The sequence below is a fragment of the Pseudomicrostroma glucosiphilum genome, assembly GCF_003144135.1.
Source record: "Pseudomicrostroma glucosiphilum strain MCA 4718 unplaced genomic scaffold BCV69scaffold_5, whole genome shotgun sequence".
NCBI lineage: Eukaryota > Fungi > Basidiomycota > Exobasidiomycetes > Microstromatales > Microstromataceae > Microstroma > Microstroma glucosiphilum.
Window position 1 is genome coordinate 16,548 of NW_020289917.1, and position 19,729 is coordinate 36,276.

The following is a 19,729-nucleotide window of genomic DNA, read 5'->3' on the forward strand; positions in this document are numbered from 1 at the left end:
GCAAGCCTTGCGATAGACAGAGAGAGGGAGATGAGCCAGACGGCTCTCTCGAAGATGTACAGGGCGTTGAACGACCGAATATCTTCACGCGCAATCTTGTGCTGCTTCTCAGACCCTGATCCATCTGGTGCGAGAAAGCGTCCCAGCACGCTTCGACAGAGAGTTGCCCCACAGCTCAGAATTGCCACCAAAGAGAGGCCGAGCACAAGAAATCTGAGCAGCGGAAGGGAGCGAGGTCAAGCACAGTCATCTGACGTTTCATCTGTCCAGCTCGTGGAACTCACCCCTCTTCAAAAGCAAAGGTGAAGTCAAGGTCTCGGCAGCTGCTGATGATATGCAGCTTGTTGTCGTCAGGACATAAGGCAAAAGATACGCCGGGCGGCATGTTGTTTCAGGACTCGCTCCAGGTAGTGATGTTGGGAATGTATGGACAGGATGAGTGGCTATGTGAGACTGGTAAGCTTGTATGGGCAGCGTGTTTGATGTAGCATAGAAGGGAAACCCATGTTCGTCCCGCTCCTGTACACGACTGTAAGAAAGAGCTCAACATTGATGAATAGAACGTCGAGTCCGGTGCTGAGTCGCTCAGCTTAATAAGCTTCCGCGACTGAGCGAAGTGTGCATGTATTTGTGCCTGAGCACCCTTGTCAAAGGAATTGGCATTGCTAGGGCCCCTGTTGTGCCCGGACATTGGCCGGTATGGTCGGAAAATGCGGATATGAACGCTTTCGAGCCGCAAGCAATGACAGGCCGGCAGATATACAGAGAGGCGAATGGCAATGGGCCGAAGTGTGCCTGGTTCCTGCTCAGTCCACTTGCTACAAGCAGCACGGGATCTACGATGGATTCCTTCTTAGCTCAATACCGAGTCCAGGAAATCTTCCCCATCCAGAGCCTTGATGTTTGCCTTGTCGTTGCTTCTTGCTTGGACTGCTCCAGGCGCCCCTACACTCCGCCCGTCCGTACCTCCGCCTCTGTCATTTCGGGTATTGGCTTTCAAATCGTCTTGCAGCTTTCCCCATATCTTCATTTTCGCATCACTCCGCTCCTTTGCCTGTCGGTTGGCTCTCTGTGCTTCTTCATATCCCTCGCGTGATGATGAGATGTGCTCCATGCGAGACTTCGAAGAGCTGGAGGGCAAAGAGACTCTGCTAGACGTTCCTCGTGTCCTAGTCGAGGCTCTCTCATGAAGATAAGCAAGACTGTGATCGACGTCCTCCAGATCATCTGTGGAATTCGTGCCTAGCGTCTCTGAGCCGTCTTTACCTGCCTGATGTGCGATTCTAGCTTTTTCGAAGACAGCCGTCAGATCGACCTCTGGCTCTGGTGATGCATCTGCAAGGGCGCCAAAGTGTCAGTGAACAGGATCGCTGATGGGATCTGCTTGATTGTGAACAAGCAGCCGGAATTTAGAACTGGCGATCTCACCTTCTGCCCCCTCTTCGCCATCTGACCGCTCAAACCTCCAAGCATTGCTTTCGAGCTTGCGCTTCGCGTACTTGCTGCGCTGTGACCCTTCAGCACCTCTCGGCTGCTTTGGCTCCCCGGCTCCAGCGATGGAAGACAAAGCACCGCTTTTTGGACTCCCGGTTTCTCCTTGAGCTCCGTAGAGCACGCTGACATGGCCGACACCGCCTTCGTCGTCTTCGTCGTCACTGGCCTCATCGCCGCTGGTATGCTCCTCGTAATCCGCTGCGTCCGGATGCGCGGCTTGATGCGACGGTCCAGCGCTTCGGCCGCCTCTGCCCCTGGTGCCTTGCGGTGCAGAGCCTCCTCCCCTTTGAGCTTGGTAGCGTCTGGATGCTCTTGCCTTGTACTTGTTCTGTAAGACCATTGTACCGAAGGGGGGAGCTCCCAACTGCTGTGATGGGCGCCTGAATTCGCGTTCTCGTTGGGCGGAGTGGAAATCTGTGTGGAGGGGTTGCCTTTCCGGTTGCAAGGTGCAGAAGGAGAAGAGGGGGACGCTACCTTTGCCTGGATTCACACCTCTCGCTTTGCTTTACTTTGAAACAATGACGCTCATCGTCCCCTCTTGACGACTGATCCATATGCCAGACTCGTCCGCTCGCCTCAGGAGGCCAGGGCCTGCAAAGGCACCTCCGGTCTGGGCTGGTCAGTCGCGATGGACGCAGTGCCATGCCAGCCTGAAATGCAGTTCCTGACGCGGCCAATGCATCTCCTCCCATCATCACCTTCGCCCTGATAGAGACGCGCCAAGAGCTAGCTGAGTCATTGCCGTAGTCAGTCTGCAATCAGACACAGGCTGTCCAGCGTGACAGCAGCTGCGAGCTTGCTTGCTGATGGAAACCCTCGATTCTCAACTCCTCTGCAGTTATCGTGCTTATCAGTCAGGTTCCTACACGGTAGGGCCTCTATGCGGTCATGCCGAGCTTCGCAAAAGCGCAGCAGACTGTGTTCATGCATATGGGGATGGTCCAGTGACGTCAGACCAGACGTCTTATGGCTATCTATTGGGAGGCTTTGGAAGTGCGAGGGACGCTTGGGCGGCGGGCGGTAGGGTCATAGTCTCACATGGGTGAGTGTGGGATGTGTGGACCAGAGAGCGGACACTGGTTGCGAGGGAAGACGGACTGAAAACAGATGCGAATATTGTCGTCCTATACAGCGGCGGTCATGCCGAAGCAGAACGTACTCCAGGCGACCTCGGCTCTCTAGGCAATCCCGAAGAACGTGTTCATGAGGAGGCCGCACAGCATACGCAGCTAGCATCTTCGCAATCTAGGCATGACCCTCGGGTCGCAGCTCTCTTGTCCAGCTATACCAATTCGACACCTTTGATACTCATCATAGGGGAGAATTACCCTCACATCGACTTCAACCTCAATTGTGCCTTTGCTGTTCTCGGCTGGTATGCAGTGACTGCATGCTGGGCTGAGAAGGAGTCGAACGACATGGTCCGGTGGAAGGTGCGATTGCAGTGGGTGGAAAGCCAGGGACAGCCATGGTGGCTTCCAGAGATCGAAGCTTCGCATTCAGAGGAGAACGATGTTGAGCAGGAATGTTGGAATCCTCGAGCACGGGTAGAGGTACCCCAGCGTCATATTCTCAAAGACCTGAAGAGGAAGCTTCGCGCCGCAGAGGCTCTAGAATACGACAATGAGCTTAGCAGCGCGAATGTTCTTCTTGATCGGCCACAAAAGCCTGGCGGCCAAGCACAGCAGAGGTTGTTACAGCGGGATCTGCAGAGGTGAGCATGTATCAATGAGTACATTGCCTGTCGGTGTCAGTCGTACTGAACATTGCTTCCCGCGTGACCCTCAAAGGACGCAGCCGCTGTTCAAGCAAGGCCAAGAGAAGACTATTCAGACTTCATGTGTTTTGCGTGAGAGGAGGCTGAAGGGGCAAGACGCTGCCCAGACGTGCCCGCACTGCAAGCTATCGAGTCCTCAAGTGTACAACGCTGGATGGACATGTCTCGTGCCAGAATGCTCCAGAGGCTTTTGGCAGCTTCCCTTGATACCGACGTCTCTACGATTCGCACAGCATTTCTTACGTCCGCCAAAAGTAGAAGCTGAGCTATACCAGATTCCCTTTCCAGTGCAACCGGTCGCCAGTACCGCTGGAACCACCGAAGCACTCGGTCAGCCACAACGTGAACGCTCTGTCAAAGGTATGTATCGCCTTCTCAGCCACCCTTGTGTACTTCTGTGCTCATGTTTTGCGCCTCTACTTCCCTTAACTTTGCCGCAGGGATGTTCTGCCCTCTTTGCCATCGACTGTCGTGTCGAGAATATCTCGCCCTCGAACGATGCTCGCACTGCGCTTTCACTGTGTCGCCCCCAAGCATACCACCTCAGCTCATATCAAACGTGAATTTGAAGAGTGGTCTACTACACGACGCTTTTGTAAATCCGCGCTTCGATGTCAGGGTCTCACGTCGGAGGGAGGGCCCATTAGAGATCGTCTCGTGGATTCTACCTGAACCCTATCTTGGAGCTCGAATCCACACCATCCAGCACTGCGATGCGACTACGTCAGATCAAGCGTCGAACGATATCTTCTCGGCGTTTCAGCAGCCTGTGCTGTCACGGAAGCGAGGGATGCAAAAGCGCTTGAAGTCATGTGAGCTCGACGCACTCTGGGAGGGGCGTTTGAAATTGCGTCGCCACGAGCTGAGCATGCACCGCTCATGTGCAAGTGGAGCCAAAGCAAGACTCCTGACTCAAATGTATACCCAAAACGTAGGTGAGCAGTACAAGCATTCGACGGCTACGGAAACGGTACCTTTAGATGCAGCGCCGACCTGTGTGGCTCAAGCCGGAGAAATTTTGACGGAGAGAACGGCCCTCGTTGCCAGGCTCGAGAAGCCTTTCAACGAGCTCTATCCATGCGCTTACGAACAAGGGATGAAGATGAGTGAGTGATATCGTCGCGGAGCCCTACCAGGGATACGTACTAATAAGATCGACTCCATCGACTCTTGCAGATTTTCACGATGACGGTAAGCATTGGATGTGCCGTAACCTTCTCATATGTCTGACGCAGTACACTGCAAACTCTACTTGCAGGTGAGCCTGGTCTTGGACCCATCGTGTCGTCCCTGTCTTTAGGAGGTGTGCCTGCCCAGATGGTCTTTCGCCTCAAGCGTCGCTTTGTGACAGTTACTGCTGTGGAAGTGCCAGCAAAGGAGACCTTGCAGCGCGCCAGTCTCTTTTGTCAGACCCCGAGCCGAGCTTACCGACAGGGTCAGTCCAGTGCGATCGAGGGCCTCTCGATCCCATTTCATGATCGAACGATGATGTCCGTTCCGTTGCGACATGGCACTATCGTTGTCCAAGAGGGAGCCGCGCTGCAAGAGTGTTTCGAGCACGCTGTCGTACCGAGCTGGGATGACAAAAGCCTTTCTGGTGGCATCAGGTGAGTACGTGAGCCAAAGACTGTTCACAGTCGCTGGGAGCATCAGCCTGCTGAGCACGCTTCCTATCAATTTCGAACACAACAGATATGCAGTCACCGCTAGACGAATCAACTGAAGGCTGTTTGCCACAATAATCGTCATCTTATATAGAGCCCGATAGTACGAGCAGTAGGCAAATGCGAAGCGGTAGAGCCATCCTCTGCACAGTCTGTGAGACGGGCACGTGATTGCTACGATGTCGCCGTCATCGACTCACTGATCATGCTAATGAGTCGTGAAGCGGGTAGCGGAGATACACTTGAATTGCTACTTTGCCCTTGCGCGGGCAAAATGCCTGTGCAACGCCGGAGAGGTAGCCTGGGCCACGTTGCCTTGTGACCGTTTGTCTCGGGGCCTGAAATCTGGAGTATGGGAATTTGTCGGGGAGCCGCAGCAAATGCCGGAGGCCGACGATTCCCAGCCCTTTCTTTATCCTTGCGTTGCCTCTCTTTCCCTGTGACCCTGCCATCGCTTTCGCAATAGCCTGACACTGACATCATGACCGCGAACATACTTCGTCTGCTCACGTCCTTGATCGTCAGTGACCTCACCAACCTTGATCGTCCTTTACCCGCCACGTGTGCTGGTATTATGGCACCACAAAGGGATCAATCGCAGGAGGTCGTTCACCGACCGGATACGGACGGGTATTGGAGTCACGTCATCATAGGATCACTTTCGCGCCTCTTGCGCTTTGCAGGCTACTCTACAGATGTACACGCCAAGCTTTGTACTTTCGTGAATCAAGTCATCTCGCCTGCAATGGGCGCGCCTCCCTCCCTCGCCTCCGAAGGAAGGATCGTTCCAGTCTTCGAATCGTTCATGTGTGATGGTGAGAAGCTAGACGTGCGGAGACGCTTCCCGACGACGACTATTGCAGTGACCAGTGCACCTTGACCCTTGCCACAGCAGATTATTCTCCTATAGAATTAAGCATCTTGTGGGGCAAAGGCAAGCCCTGTGTCCGCTTCTCGATAGAGGCCATCAGCAACAAAGATGAGATGGCGAGATCACTAGGTCTGAACATGGCCGCTTCGATGCGCTTGATGTCCACTCTGGAGAGCAAGCGACTTGCCGACTTTACCCTCTTCAAGAAGCTCATGGCCTCTACGACGATACGATGCCTGTCGGAGAGCGAAGCATCCGCAATAACATCGTGCTCAGTCACCAGGTCCCAGATCTTCTTTGGCTTCGACTTGCTATACAGCGGCGACATCATGGTCAAGGGCTATCTGGTGCCTTTACTGCGTAGCCGTCTATCACAATGCAGTTCATTTGACATCATCTACCGCGCAGTGATCGACAATGGTCTTGACTGCCGAGCACTGGATGTCATACATCAATACGTGACAGGCGAAGCATATGGCAGGGACGAGGGACTACCAGAGCCTGCACGGCCGGAAGCAATCATCCTAAGTACAGATGCAATTACGCAACTTCACGCAGCACGACTCAAGTCAGTGTCTCGTGCAGGTCAGATTATGCTGATCATTTACAATCACGAAGGACTAATCTCGCTTCCTTGACCTGTCTGCGCACAGAATCTACTTCAGATTTCCGACGTCATCGTTTGAAGAGGTGGGATATATCAATTGCGATGGTACAGATGCTGATGATATTGTAGTCTAGAGTCTAACACCCTCTCCTGCCTCTTTCCCCCCAGATTCTGCGCCATTTGTCCCTCGGCGGTCGCACCTGTCGTCTGCCTTGGATCGAGCCGCTCCGTCGATGTTGGGTAGCCCTGATGAAGACGGACCCCTATGAGAATTCTCCAGCTCCGGCGTCAGGGGAACGCGAGACAACGACAACAGACTGTCTCATCTACTATAGCTTCGTTCAGGGTGCAGAGCTACCGACCGCCAAGCTCTACATACCGGTCCGCCACTGGTGTAGAGACGACCTGAGCATCTCTCGAGCGGTGGTCAATTTGGTCCACTCCTTTTCCGGAGATGAGACGACATCTAGTGCTAGTCTATATCCGAAATTGCTTGAGGACTGCTATCCAGGAGCCCCGCTTGACAGCAGCAAAGGACGTCAGACCTACCTCTGCTTGGGCCGAAAGGACGACGGAAGCTTCGAACTGTCTATGTGAGTGAATGACGTACCATCGGGCGAAGACTTTACGAGGCGTCCTAGGTCTGACCGTGGCGTTTGCCTGTCTGCAGATATCTCAATCCTTCTCTATTCGGCCCAGAGCATACCCCATAGCTGCAGATGACCAAGCTCTTCAGGCGGAAGGCTCTTCAGGCAAATGGCCATCGAAGACCCATTCGCTTCGGGAATGTCTCGAAATTTCCCTACTCCGCTTCGTCGTCTTCTAGACCCATAGTCGCAGCAGTGTCCACCTTGGCCTTTGATTTATATTTGAATTTTTCCCTCTCTGTGAGGACTGCTCCTTGATTCGCTCGCTCGAAGAGGTGAGGTGGTCTGAAGGGCCATCGCTCGAAGATCTGGGCAAGAGAGACCCATTGATCATTGGTCAGATCATTGACGCGCATTTCACCGGCTACCGGGACTAGCTTGGAGCCATTGCGAGCCGCAGCCGCCTCTACAGCCTCGGGAGTGAGTTTCTTGAGGATGGACGATGAGCCGGGGTAGGTCTTCTCCAGGGTGGACTGGAGGTCTCGCGTGCGAGACACGAAAAGATTGCGCAGTAGATATTCGAGGGACTCGTACTCGTCACCCATTAGACCCGGCACGTCTTGTGAGAGTCGAGCTGCTGCAATGTCCTCTGCATCCTCTTTGATGCCTCTAGCCTTTCTCCAAGCTAGAATGCGCGTATCCCGCGGCACAAGCTCAAAAGCACACAGGTCTGCAAAGGGCTGAGCACTCCCATACTGTTCGTTCGGTATAGCAGTCACTGCTAGCGTTCTCTTTCCAGGACCAAGGTTCGGAGGAAAGACGTGGTTTGGCTGAGGTAGAAAGTGAGCTTCGTGAGAGAGCAAAACTTTGGCTTCGTGAAGGATTGACACCACTGTCCCGAGACGAGAACGAGACATGTCTCCCGCAGTTGCAAGGAAGCGCTGCAGATGTGGTTGGGGCAAAACGTTGTCAGCTCGAGGACCCTACGATGTACTAACAGACTCGACAGATCCAACTCACCTTAGTCACAACCTCGGGGCAGATGAACACCAGCTTCACTTTGCCGTACTGAAAGAGCCACTGGCCGACAGATGCAGCTGCTGCCAGCTGAGCCAGAAGCTGGTCCCCGTGGACGCTGTTGGGCAATTGTGCAATGAACACTAGCGGGGCTGGGCTGATAGCCTCATGAGTGGTCTTTTGATCTATCGGTTTGAGATGGGACAGCATGCCTTGCTCATCCATCATCTCGTACGTCACCCAATTGAAGCCAGTCCGATCTAGCACCTTCAACTTGTCCTTGGCTCCGACCCCATCTGCATCTGCAACGGTCGGGTCCTTCGCGAGCTCCTCGAGCCATGGCAGATAGGAGGTCTCCTGCTCCAGAGCAACCACCGTACCCACTTCCTTGCGCTTGAGAAGCTCCGAGGTAATCGTTCCAGCCCCTGCAAATGCCTCCACCACGGTGACCTTTTCTCCGCCGTTTTGCTGCGAGATATCCTCCAAGCCAATGGAGTCTACGAGCTCCTTGACGCTCTTCCGATTGGAGAGAAAGTACCTGTGTCTCCCCAAGAAACCAGGCCTGTCTTTGTTGAGCGTAGACCGGTGCCACACAGCCGGGTCAGGCAAGTGAGACCAGTAGTGCTCGGGCAAGACGCTTTGCCGTTCTTCGGCCGGCCTGGCGTGCATAGGTTTATCTGGGGGGCCGCTGGCCCTTGCACTAACCCGCAGCTTGTAGGGTGGGGCAGGTGTGGCATCGATGATCTTTTGGCGCCGTGCTTCTGTCTCTTGCTGGATTGCAGCCTTTGCGGCCGCTTCTTGCCGAGCGGCAATGGTCTCAGCTCGCGCACGGCTGATGGGTCCACGACGCTTCTTGGGCTTCTTGACGCCCGACGAGGAATCTGGCTCGGCTACCTCGGAAGGTGTTGAGGAGTCTTGCACATCCGCTACACTCTGAGTAGCAGACGAGGAGGAAGATGAAGCGGCAGAGGAGTAGGCGTAGTGCGATGCGGGAGAGTGAAAGGGAGTGTGATACGCAGGGAGTGGATATCTCGAAGATGAAGCCTGTGCTGCCGTGGATGGCGCAGAGGGGCTGGCCGCTGCTGCTACAGCCATACGCCGCAGCGTCGATGCCACTCCTCTTTGCAACATCCCTCTTATGCTTGCGGTGTACACAACCAGGTGGGATGGATAGGAGGTCAGGCCACCGACTCAGGGCGCAACCGGAAACACACAAGAAGAAGTGACCTTCCTTCGAAAAAGCGCAAGGCGGAAAGGAAATTCGAAATCCGCTCCACTCCACACAACAGAGGAGCCAAGGCATCTTCCTCGGCTTCCAATGTCAATAGAATACTCTCACAGATGATACCAGCACAAGGGTGGAAGAAGAAGAAGGTTGTTCATCATACTGCCAGTGTATCTCAAGATGCATCGGAACAACGTCCGTTCAATTCAGGAAAGGATGCTTCAGTGCTTCGTTGGGCGTGATCCTCCGGGCTGGATCCAGCTCCAGCGTCTTGCCGAGGAGATCGACAAAGTGCTGCGTCAGCCGAAGCTCGTCCTCAGTGAGACCTCTGACAACGGAAGACGACAGAAGACGGGACCGAAGGTCGTTGTTTGGGCTCGTCGACAGCACGACTTTGCGAACGGTCTCCTGTAGAAGAAAGCACTAGATTAGCCTTGCGATCTAGACACAATCATATGCTACCATTACTCACGCTGCCAGTATTCTTGTCCATCTCTCGACTGAGGAAAGCATTCGACTCGTCAAAGTGCTGGCTACTGAATTTGCCCTTTTTGATCTGGCGTGTGGTGAGCCTTCCCTTCAACTCCTGCATCAAGAGCAACATTTGATTGTTACTGCGACCAGGAAAGAGGATCTTGCCGGTGTAGAGCTCGTAGAGCGTGCAACCGATAGACCACATATCCAATGAGCAGTCATATGGCTGGCCCAAGATGATCTCGGGCGCTCGGTAGAAGCGCGAGACCAGATATGGCGTGATCTCCATCTCGGTCAGATCCGATGCGGATCCCAGATCGCAGATCTTGAGCATCGTCTTGGCTTCGTTGACGAGGATGTTGTCTGGCTTGATGTCTGCATGCATGACTTCAGCCTTCTTCATCAGTGCTAGCGAGAGGAACATTTGATGAGCGTATGCGCGTACAGCCCGCAAATTCAGTCCGACATCCTTTCCGAAGCGCTTGACGACCTCTCTCAGGTTCATACTACAGACATGGGAGGGAAAGAGGTCAGCACTTGGCCGGCAGAGAGATCTACGTCCGCAAACTCGCTCTTCTAACGTACCTCAGCGATTCAAAAACCATGCAAAGATGCCCTCTGTGCTCAAAATGGGAGGTGAGGCGGACAACATGTCGCTTGTCTTCCGGGTCGAGGCTGCTGAGCTTCTTGAGGATACCGATCTCCTTGAGTCCAGCCTTGTACCTGAAGAAGCGGGATAGTGCGTGATCAGCCTCTGTGATAAGCTGTTGCTCATTTCGCTGAACTCACATCGTCTCTTGACTCCTTACGATCTTGATGGCCACCTCCTTGTCTCCACTGCCTTTGCCATCTTCCCCAAGATCCTTGGCGCGGACAACTTCACTGAACATACCCTTGCCCAGATTCGCAAAGACGTGAAAGCGCCCCATCGGTCCAATCTTCTCGCCGAGCACAATGCGGTAGTAGCCTTCTGAATCATCCCAATTGTCCGTGAGGCCGCCGTGCGAGGGCAAAGCATCTTTGAATTGCGAAGCGGCAACCTGGCAAGTAGAACCCAAAGTCAGCGTTATGCTCAACGAGAATGTCTACTGACACTGATTGCATAGCCCGGTACTCACCTCTTGCCCGTTACTCGTCTTGCTCTTCTTGACTCGCACAATCTTCTTCTTCTTGGCTTCGGAACTGACTGCGAACATGTCGTCGTCGTCGTCTTCGTCATCTACCTCGACCTCTTCGAAGTCTGACTCTGCTTCGGCATGTTCCAAGGGATTCGCCGTCAGTCTGGTCGCAGGCTCGCCCACCCCTTCTGCAAGACCCTGTTCTGATGTGGAGACTGCTGGATTCTGCAAGCGGCGAGTCTCTCTCTCTTCGTCCCTCTTGCGGTCAACGACAGGATCGTAGTCGGCAGCTGATACGTCGTCAGATTTTGCGGCTTTGTCTGCATTAGGCGCGCCATCGATCTCCCTTTGCCCTTCCTTTGATAGATCGAAGTCGGCATCCTTGCCGGACGGAGTGGCCGGATCGTAGGAAGGCGATCTTGTGCGAGCTCTGGAAGTGTTCGCTGTGAGAAGAGAAGCAAAGGGATTGTCAGCCATTATGACCGCTTGCGCCGGCGATCCATAAGTCACTCACCAGTCGAAGGAGCAGAGTCCTCTCCTTTTGTGGTACCGTTCTGAGGCCTAGAGCCAGTGGTTAGAGAGTCTTCCCTGTCAAGCTCTCTGTACCTTTCCAGGAGCTCCTTCCTCCGCCGCCTTTGCTCTTCAATGCGCCTCTGCTCTGTTTCCTCGTCTTCCAGATCGAAGCTCAACTCGCCTGCGTCGTCCTTGCCGGCTTCCAGGCTACCCGTTTGGTTGAGTCCCGAGTCATTGTCGAAGTGAGGACGCGATGCAGAGCTACTGGCACCAGACGCGTTGGACCTTTCTTTCTCGCCTGATACACTCGACTGCCTCGCAGCGTCAGCTGTCCTGCTGTCCCGATGAGAAGATGATGAGGGACCAACATCATCGTCTAGGCCCCCGCGCCTTCGCTTTTGGCGCGCAGCCTCTCGATCAGCTCTTGACAAAGCATCGTACTGGTCATGCGAGCCCTGGCGCTCTAGATGTTTCCTCTCCGCCGGATAGGGTGGTAGTCTCGCAGAGCCGTTGCGGTAGCTGTCCTCTGGACGACGCGAGTCCCCCTGGTATGCTCTCTTGGGAGGCTGAGCGTCTGATCGGTACGGGCGAGACATCGTCGAAGACGGTAGGGCAAGGCAGGGAGGGACGCAGTGTCGAGAGGCACCGGCAAGGCAGAGCGAGGAAGTGGGCAAATGCAGAGAGAGGTAAGCAATACAGTTCAAACGGCGCTTTCGACGACGACTGTCAAGGGTGGATCCAACAGACTGTGTGGAATCCCCCGTAGTTGCACACACTCTGTGATAAGAGGCCGGGCGGGAGGGCTGATTATCGCGAGCGGCGGAGCAGATGAAGTGGGAGGTGGTGAAGAGGGCGAATGACGCGGGTAATCCCTTTGTATGCTGGTATGCTGGTGGTGGACAGTGGGAATGGTGGAAGAGTATGTATGGTCTTAACGGGAGGCGGGCGAAGGTGCGTGGAGGCTTGCGAGGCGGAAAGGGAGCCACGCGGATGAGAGCGACACCATCAGCAACACTACACCCAACAATCGCAGGCTGTTTTCAAGGAATAGGAACAGTATGTGCATTGGTAGAGACTAGAGTCAAGCCTTCCGTCCCCTCTTCTTACCATTTGCTGCGCCCTTCGGTGCAGACTCGGCCGGCTCATCATCCTCATCGGCAGAGCCCGCAGCTAGCTGTTCCATCTCCAGCTCTTCGTCCTCGTCTTCTTCTTCTTCATCCTCATCACTGTCATTACCCAGTCCCATGTACGCATCTTCCTCATCGTCATCGTCTTCCGACAAGGCTTCCAGCTCCTCGTCGCTGTCATCCTCATCCTCATCCTCTTCCTTGCCTGCCTTGAGACCCTTCATCTTCCTCGTCTGTAGATTGGTCAAGTCCTGCTTGCCAACATGGATTCTACCGACCATGTCTCCCATCTCGTCCGTCTCGATGTTCTTCTTGTACGTATCGCTCTTGCCCTGTCGATTCTTCTCCGCCTGTGTCTTGCCCCTCTTGAGCGAGTGCGACAGCAGCGTAGCATCCGCCGCTTGTCTTCTGCGCAGGGTGAAGTCAAAGGTGGGCCCGCATTCGTGCAGTTCGAAGCTGCTCGGGATAGCACGGGCGGGCGTCTTGGGAGGCACTACGAGGGAGTAGGTCCGGAAGTAGATCTTGGCACCCGATGCCGAGGTGTCGATGGAGGGAGAGGAAGAAGATCCGATGCCATTGGTGCTCGAAGAGGCAGCGCCTGCTGCGTAGAGATCTGCCAGTGAGGTACCCTGTCCTGTCGAGCTACCTGCACCGCCGGTCTGCTCGTCAATGGGACCTGCTGTGACGCTGATGACGAATTGCAGTCCGTTCTGCAGGGCCACACTGCCGCCTGTTGGAATTCCATTCTCCAGCACCTCCTCTCCCCGGTAGAAGTCGAGGAGAAGAGACTTGAGGTGAGCGTGGGCAGGGTACAGCGAGGCTGCATCAGCAGAGAACTGGGGACCGCTGAACTGGAAAATTGGGCGAGATCCAATGTCGGGGAGTGTGGGTGGCTGATGGGCGCGAGGCAAGGCAGCAGGAGCAGATGAAAGGGATATTAGTCGTTCGCACGGATACTTCACCACTATGCTGCGTCTCTGCTACACACCTTGAACTCCTCGACGCCCTTCATGCTGTCGATGCCCATCTCCAGCATGTCCAAAACCCTCCCATCGAAGAGCCTGATCCACGTCAAATTATCTTTCCTCTTCTTCCTTGAATCACCCACGAGCATCAGTGGTGTATCGTTCTTTGCGCACCAGAACTCGATGCTACCACTATCCACGAAAGGGTTCACATCATTGGACTTCTTCTTGGTAAAAGGGATTGCATGGGGTTTCTTGAGGGTGGAGAGCTGGTGGATCGCCTTGGAGACGAGGGCAGAAGAGTGGCTCGCGTTCACGATCAGGGCAGACTTTACGCCTTCATTTAGTTGCGGCTGGCGCTTGTCCATGGCCCGCTTGGAGCGAGCATTGCGTGGCTTCTTGATGGCGAGCATCGTAAGGAAAGTCAGATGAGGAGCTCAGGAGGGAGATGAAGATGGAGCAAGATGGAGTGGTACTGCAGCAAGGGATCCTCCGCTCGTGGGCCCATGCAAAATCTCACCACAGGAAGGAAGCACTCAAATTTTGGCCGAGACGCGGAGATTGAAATCTGGGCAGGCTTCAATGCTGACTAAGCGGACACTGGTACGGCATTTTCTATCAAGGTTGACGCTACTGGACAAGATGGATTGAACATTGACGCTACTGGACAGGATGGAATGAACGTCGAGCTGCCGATACACATGAGTATCCCTGGCTCACTTCCAATTGTACTTGGGTGTCCAGTTGAGTTCGTGTCGGGCCTTCTCGATAGACAGCAGAGTTTCATTCGGGTCATCCTTGTTCACTGGCTCGTACGGTGTGTTGGGGAAAGTAGCCTTGATAAGCTCCGTGTTGCTTGTCCTCATGCACGTATTACTATTCGCCACAAGATACTGGTGGTGTCCAGTCGTCTTCTTGACCAGCGCAGCGTGGATCGCACTAGCTCCATCGCGGGCATCGATGTATCCCCAACAGTTCCAGTATCGCAGTGAAGGGTCCTTCTGCCAGTCCTCGAAGCCGGCGTATTCCGACTGGAGCATGACGTTGCTGAAGCGCAGGGACATGTACTTTGATTCGGGACACCAGACGGCGTACTGGTCGGCCAGGTGCTCGCCCATGAGCTTACCCAGAGAGTAGGCGCTCTGCGGAGCTCGTGTAGTCTCCTCGGTGATGGGAAGCTTCTTGGGATGCTGCTGGAGCAGCAGCGGGATGCCAATCAGGGTCTCACTCGAGGCGAGGACGACATTTGTAATCTTGAGCTTGCGAGCAGCCTCCAAGATGCTGTGTGCAAAAGAACAGAGGGGGGGAAAGAATGTGAGCGTCCTGTTGATCCACTATCACATCGTCTTGCATCCTCTACTCACTTGTAGGTACTCGACACATTGTTCATGAACTGCCTCGACGATGCACTCTGACCAGGGGAAGGCATAGCAGCCAAGTGAACGATGGCGTCCACCCCAGAGTAAGCCATATCAATCTCGAGGAGAGCCTCGAGCACTTGGCCCATATCAGACAGTTCAACCTCCACTAGACGATAAGCTCCATTGAGGCCCGTCTTGCCATCCTCGGCAGCTCCCGGCGGCCTTCTCGTGTCAAAGTTGATCACCTCGTAACCTGCGTCTGATAGGTGCTGCACAGTTGCTCGGCCCAGCTTGCCGCTGCCGCCGGTGACAACGACACGGCCCTGCGGTGGCTTTTTGCGGTCGGCTGCCTCTCCAAGGGCGACGCGAGCTTCAGAGTTGGAGGGTACGGCTGTCATGTTGTGAAGTAGTGGTAGAGGTCAGGATTCGATTGAGTCGAAACGAGGAGAAGATGATGCCAAAGGAAATGTCCCATCTAAATAGTCTTTCGCAGAAGTCCTCTCTACGCACGAAGCTGACATGCTGACAGGCCTGCAATTCTTCTCTCCAACTGCCTCGGCTGACGGAACGAGGGGATGGAAGCGAGGGGGGCATGCCAGGCGGGGCGCTGCGACTGTCTTTTTCCCTCGGCCATCTCCACCCCGCAATTCCCGCCCGTCATGTGGAGAAGAAGCAAGCAAGCAGGAAATCAAGGCGAAGATCCCCGACGCCACTCAACTCAATCGGCAAGCCACGTTGAGTGAGGCCCTGCATCTCGTAGCAAGACATGGCACCACCCTACTATCGAGGCATGGCAGTCGGCAAGCGACGCTCTGTGCTGGCTACACTACGGAACAGTCGACGATCTCGTTGATGATGATTTCTGGTGATGATGCTGGTAGTGAGAAAGGCGATGATGATGTGGGGGCGGGGCGGGGCGCGGCGAGTCGTTTGAATGTAAAGTATGAACAGGTGTACAGATCTACGGGGGAAAGCCATCCGCGCGCTGGATTGCATCTGAAGTGATGCAACGCTGATGCAACGCTGATGCAACGCTGATGGGAGGCACAAGAGCCTCGAACGAGAAGGGGGTGGAAGTCTATAGAAGAATGTCCTGGTCAATGATCCGCCTCAATGCACCCCGCCTAGTGAACATGATGTCCGCTTGGAATACGTTGCTGGGCGGATGAAGCATGCCCCTGATGAGAGTGCGAATGCCCCGAATGATGATGGTGGGCCGAAGCACTTCCGTGCGAGTGGCCGCTGTTCGCATGTCCCTTGTGGTCGTGGTCGTGATCGTGATCATGCTCATGGGACTGCGCCTGGGGCGCGAGCGCAACATGATGCCCGTAGTGATCGTGCTCGTGAGAGTGGCCATAATGATCATGGGCGTGGCTATGATCATGAGCATGGGCATGAGCACGTGCGTGATCATGAGTGTGGTCATGACCGTGACCAGCATGAGCATGACTGTGGTCGTGGCTGTGACCGGAGTGAGCGTGACTGTGGTCATGACCATGTCCATGGTGATCGTGCCCATGATGATCATGTCCGCACGTCTCCTCTGCTTCTTCTCCTTCTCTCCTCACGTCCAACACAAGGTCTCCGGCAAGCATTGTTCCTCGCAGCCCTTCGCCAACCTTGACTCCCATGCCTGCTCCGACACTAGGCGCACACCTCTGGTACGCCCATTTGGTCACCTTCAGGATATCAGCATCAGTTGCATGCTTGTGGAGGATGACTCTCACAGAAGCGATCAGTGTAGGCGACTTTGCCGTGCGTGAAGAGGAGGAGGAGGACAGAGCGAGCGAATTCTTGGCGCCCCCTGCGGCTGCATTGACAGCTGACGTCGAAGGCGTAAGTTGCCAGACGTGCGGCGGCTTCGTCGAGTGCACAAGTGGGTGGTCCTCTAGGGCCTTGATGGCCTTCATGAGCTGTAAGGTATTGGTTCTGCCTCCTTCGTCTTCGTTGTTGATGTTGGGAGCAGTCTGGAGCAGTACCTTTCCTAGGACCCGGCTTGCGGGAAGAGCAATGTACCACATTGTGACAGATTCAAGACCGGCGAGAACCTTGTCCAGCGCGGCGACTTGGAATGGCGACATGGTAAGAGCTGAGAATAGCAGAGTAGTGGAGAAGAAGAGTACCGCCATCGTGTACGGATTCGACAGGAGAGACAGCACTGGGCCGGTCAAGTTTGCTGTCTGTACGAGAACCGACTGTGAGCGAGAATGCCGTCGGCTGGTCGTTCCAGGCGAGGACGTTGTGGTAGAGATTCCAGATGCGGCAACGAGCTTGGCGTGATTACTCAAGACAAGGTTCGAGAACAGGCAGGCAAGAACAGCAAGAGCGATCTTGACGACTGGGAGGTTGAGCTCAAGACCCTCTAGACCCTCTTCATGTTGGTGGTGGCCTGCACCGCCACCAGTCACTACTGAAGCGCTGCCTGCCAGACTACCGGCTGCTAGATGTGCTGTTTCCGTCGCGGCTAGCGGACTGATGACGGCCTGATCATCTCCTTCCAGAAGTGCATGCTCAATGGACTCTTTGCAGACATACACGGCCGCGAAGAGCAGGTAGATCACTTGCACAAAGTTGAGCAGAGTCGAAGTCCGATGCATGGAGTAGGCCGAGCTGATCTTCTGCGTATTTGCAGTTGAGCTCGATTTGGCGGCTAGAATCCACCTTGAGAGTGATTCGTTGAAGATGCCAAGTGAGTCGAAGACGACCAAGTAGCCCAGACCTGTCACAGATAGCGAATCGCTCGACTGCCCAGCTACCCAGAGCGCTGAGCCAAGGACGAAGTGGCAAAGCGAGAATACCAAAGTAGGAGCGAGCTTCGGCGGAAGGGGCGGAAGCGTAGCGAAGATCGAGAGAGGATATGGCAATGCAGCGAATTTCCCCACGGCTTCTTTGTGCGGGGTGTGGGCATGTTGATGATGATGTTGATGTGTGTGGCCGTGGTGATCATGTGGATGCGCCGACTGGTGTAGCGGATAGTCATGACTAGCATTCACGCTCGTGCTGCGACTCTTCAGGGCCTCTGGAGACCCATTGGGCGCAAATGACACGAAGCTTTCCGAGCTGTCCTCTCTGTAGAGGCCGGGGCGTGTGGGGGTTGCTCCACTAGGTGGGCGGAAGATGCCATGACTGACGCTATGCTTCGAGTGGTGCCCGCGGCGACTTTGGCTGGGACTCGTCTGGACAGAAGCTGATTCAGGAGTGGTGCTCCAGTATTCGGAGTCATTGGATCGAGCTTGGGCGCCGGCTGTGTCCACGTAGATTTGCGGTCTGTCATTAGAGTAATTCATGTCAACGCGGTGTTGGTCCGCCTCTTGCTCGGCAGCGGAACCAGGCTGTGGGAAGAAGACGCTGAGGTTCCTCGAATGTACTCTCGAGTGCTTGCGTGAATGCTCTCTTCTCTCTGCCGGTGTCATCTGAGAGAGAGGCTTCCGGGCGGAAGTGGACTGTGTCCGCATCAGGTCCCCTACGGTATCTCCCTCTTCGTCTTTCACAGCAGCATCGTATGCCGATACAGCCCTGGGTCGCTCCGGTGTAGCATTCTCAGCAGCGGGCCATTCGCGACTGGGAGTATGGCCGTGAGATACGCTCCTTCCAAGGTTGCTGTTAGACCGATTCTTGACGCTCAGGCGAGTCGGAGTCTCTAGGGTGGGCAGAGCAGACTGTCCGGCGGCAGGGGAATGAGGGCTGTCAAGGGACACTGAGAAGACCGGAGGCCCATCCTGAGAGACGGGCATGTCGCCAGGATGTTGCGAGGGGGCTGGAGGAGGCGGCGCGGGCAAAGGGTGTGGGGAGATGGCAGAGGGTGGGGTTGCAGATGAGTATGTCGAGGGGTAGGCAGAGGAAGCTAGACGTATTCCTGCTTCACTGCTGGAAGAGGATGGAAGGCCGCTGCCAGAAGGTATCCGTGCCGTGGGCGAGGGTCTGGTCCTGCCGTTCTGCTCGCTGGGTACTTCGAAGCTGGATGGGTATGAGCTTGAAGCTAGCAGCACGGAGCTCTTTCTGGCGTGCGAGCGAGAGGAAGCGTCACTGCTAGCTGCTGCAGCCTTGGAAGGCGACGAGCTGTCGGCCGAGCGCGGTGCTGAGGAGCCTTCGACGTCGACTGTGTCGGGGTTGAGATTCTCCTTTGTAGCGGAGGACTCGTACTCTCTAGTGAGTGACCGTACGCTCTTGTGCTTCCTCCTGACAGACTGCGTAGGGGTATCCTTGGGTCCGGGTGGGAGGTTGATAAGCCACGAGGGTCTATTGAAATTGTGTGATGTGCCAAAGGGAGGCGACGGCGCAGAAATGGCTCCTGTGGGCAGCCCCTGGTGCTGACTCTGCTGCTGCTGCTGATGCTGCTGCTGCTGATGCAAAGCGGATGGCAAAGGCGGCGGCTTTGATGGTGAGGATGGGGACGAGATTGGACTGGCCATCGAGTCGACGCGTCTTGAGCCGTGCGGCTTTTCGGCGAGGACAATATCGACTGCAAGAGCAACGGCGGGCGGGGAGACAGATGAAGCAACGAAGCTGACGGGGAAAGACTCTCCACGATGACCAGGACAAGGAGGCGAGGCAGGGAGCTGAGGACCGAGCGTGATGGCCGACGAAGGAACCAATGACTGGGGCGCGACTAAATGGACGGCTACCACCAACGGCACTCTGCACCCGCCTTGGCTCCTCACACAAAGGGCGCCGCCTGCCCAGGCGGAGGCAACGGCACGCACAGGCGGACACGCACGCACGCACGCACGCACGCACTCACTCCCTCGCCAGGCGCACGACGGACGATGGACGCAGCGCGAGTCCAACACGGGCCCACACCCACCGGCGGCGAGGCAGAGGCAGAAGCGCGCGCCTCAAAGTGGATCCCGCCCAGAGTCTCGTCACGTCGGAAAGGGAGACGCGAGATTGCTGACGCTGCCTCCGTCGTGTCTCTGTGCGTGGGGCGCC

General features: G+C 55.4%; 8 protein-coding genes across 8 annotated transcripts; 2 read left to right on the top strand and 6 right to left on the bottom strand.

Moving 5' to 3' along the window:
• Positions 1–853: 853 nt before the first annotated feature.
• On the bottom strand, positions 854–1,834 carry BCV69DRAFT_276765 (hypothetical protein; the record flags this gene model as incomplete). Its single annotated transcript, XM_025491123.1, has 2 exons — positions 854–1,335; positions 1,429–1,834. 2 exons carry the CDS (start codon positions 1,832–1,834, stop codon positions 854–856), a joined length of 888 nt encoding a protein of 295 aa, XP_025348405.1.
• A 66-nt stretch (positions 1,835–1,900) lies between these two features.
• BCV69DRAFT_164042 (hypothetical protein) lies at positions 1,901–5,205 on the top strand. The gene is made up of 10 exons (XM_025489455.1): positions 1,901–2,112; positions 2,207–2,240; positions 2,333–2,536; positions 2,627–3,208; positions 3,285–3,631; positions 3,712–4,083; positions 4,207–4,377; positions 4,448–4,462; positions 4,530–4,878; positions 4,964–5,205. Exons 1-10 carry the CDS (start codon positions 2,049–2,051, stop codon positions 4,992–4,994), a joined length of 2,169 nt encoding a protein of 722 aa, XP_025348406.1. The 5' UTR covers positions 1,901–2,048; the 3' UTR covers positions 4,995–5,205.
• On the top strand, positions 5,002–7,256 carry BCV69DRAFT_164266 (aromatic prenyltransferase). Its single transcript, XM_025489456.1, has 4 exons — positions 5,002–5,750; positions 5,831–6,374; positions 6,460–6,496; positions 6,582–7,256. Exons 1-4 carry the CDS (start codon positions 5,417–5,419, stop codon positions 7,008–7,010), a joined length of 1,344 nt encoding a protein of 447 aa, XP_025348407.1. The 5' UTR covers positions 5,002–5,416; the 3' UTR covers positions 7,011–7,256.
• Positions 7,216–9,112, bottom strand: BCV69DRAFT_298278 (S-adenosyl-L-methionine-dependent methyltransferase; the record flags this gene model as incomplete). The annotated part of the gene is made up of 2 exons (XM_025494203.1): positions 7,216–7,941; positions 8,021–9,112. The coding sequence occupies 2 exons, from the start codon at positions 9,110–9,112 to the stop codon at positions 7,216–7,218; spliced, it is 1,818 nt and encodes a 605-aa protein (XP_025348408.1).
• Positions 9,113–9,258: 146 nt separating this feature from the next.
• BCV69DRAFT_307326 (kinase-like protein) lies at positions 9,259–11,311 on the bottom strand (the record flags this gene model as incomplete). The annotated part of the gene is made up of 5 exons (XM_025494694.1): positions 9,259–9,650; positions 9,715–10,222; positions 10,302–10,439; positions 10,506–10,756; positions 10,835–11,311. 5 exons carry the CDS (start codon positions 11,309–11,311, stop codon positions 9,444–9,446), a joined length of 1,581 nt encoding a protein of 526 aa, XP_025348409.1. The 3' UTR covers positions 9,259–9,443.
• Positions 11,312–12,428: 1,117 nt separating this feature from the next.
• Positions 12,429–13,946, bottom strand: BCV69DRAFT_289938 (Brix-domain-containing protein; the record flags this gene model as incomplete). The annotated part of the gene is made up of 2 exons (XM_025493687.1): positions 13,463–13,946; positions 12,429–13,367 (listed from the first exon to the last, which is right to left on the bottom strand). The coding sequence occupies exons 1-2, from the start codon at positions 13,850–13,852 to the stop codon at positions 12,429–12,431; spliced, it is 1,329 nt and encodes a 442-aa protein (XP_025348410.1). The 5' UTR covers positions 13,853–13,946.
• Positions 13,947–14,155: 209 nt separating this feature from the next.
• Positions 14,156–15,198, bottom strand: BCV69DRAFT_247636 (NAD(P)-binding protein; the record flags this gene model as incomplete). Its single annotated transcript, XM_025490255.1, has 2 exons — positions 14,156–14,720; positions 14,804–15,198. The coding sequence occupies 2 exons, from the start codon at positions 15,196–15,198 to the stop codon at positions 14,156–14,158; spliced, it is 960 nt and encodes a 319-aa protein (XP_025348411.1).
• A 726-nt stretch (positions 15,199–15,924) lies between these two features.
• On the bottom strand, positions 15,925–19,212 carry BCV69DRAFT_298281 (hypothetical protein; the record flags this gene model as incomplete). Its single annotated transcript, XM_025494204.1, has 1 exon — positions 15,925–19,212. One exon carries the CDS (start codon positions 19,210–19,212, stop codon positions 15,925–15,927), a length of 3,288 nt encoding a protein of 1,095 aa, XP_025348412.1.
• Between the last annotated feature and the right edge of the window lie 517 nt (positions 19,213–19,729).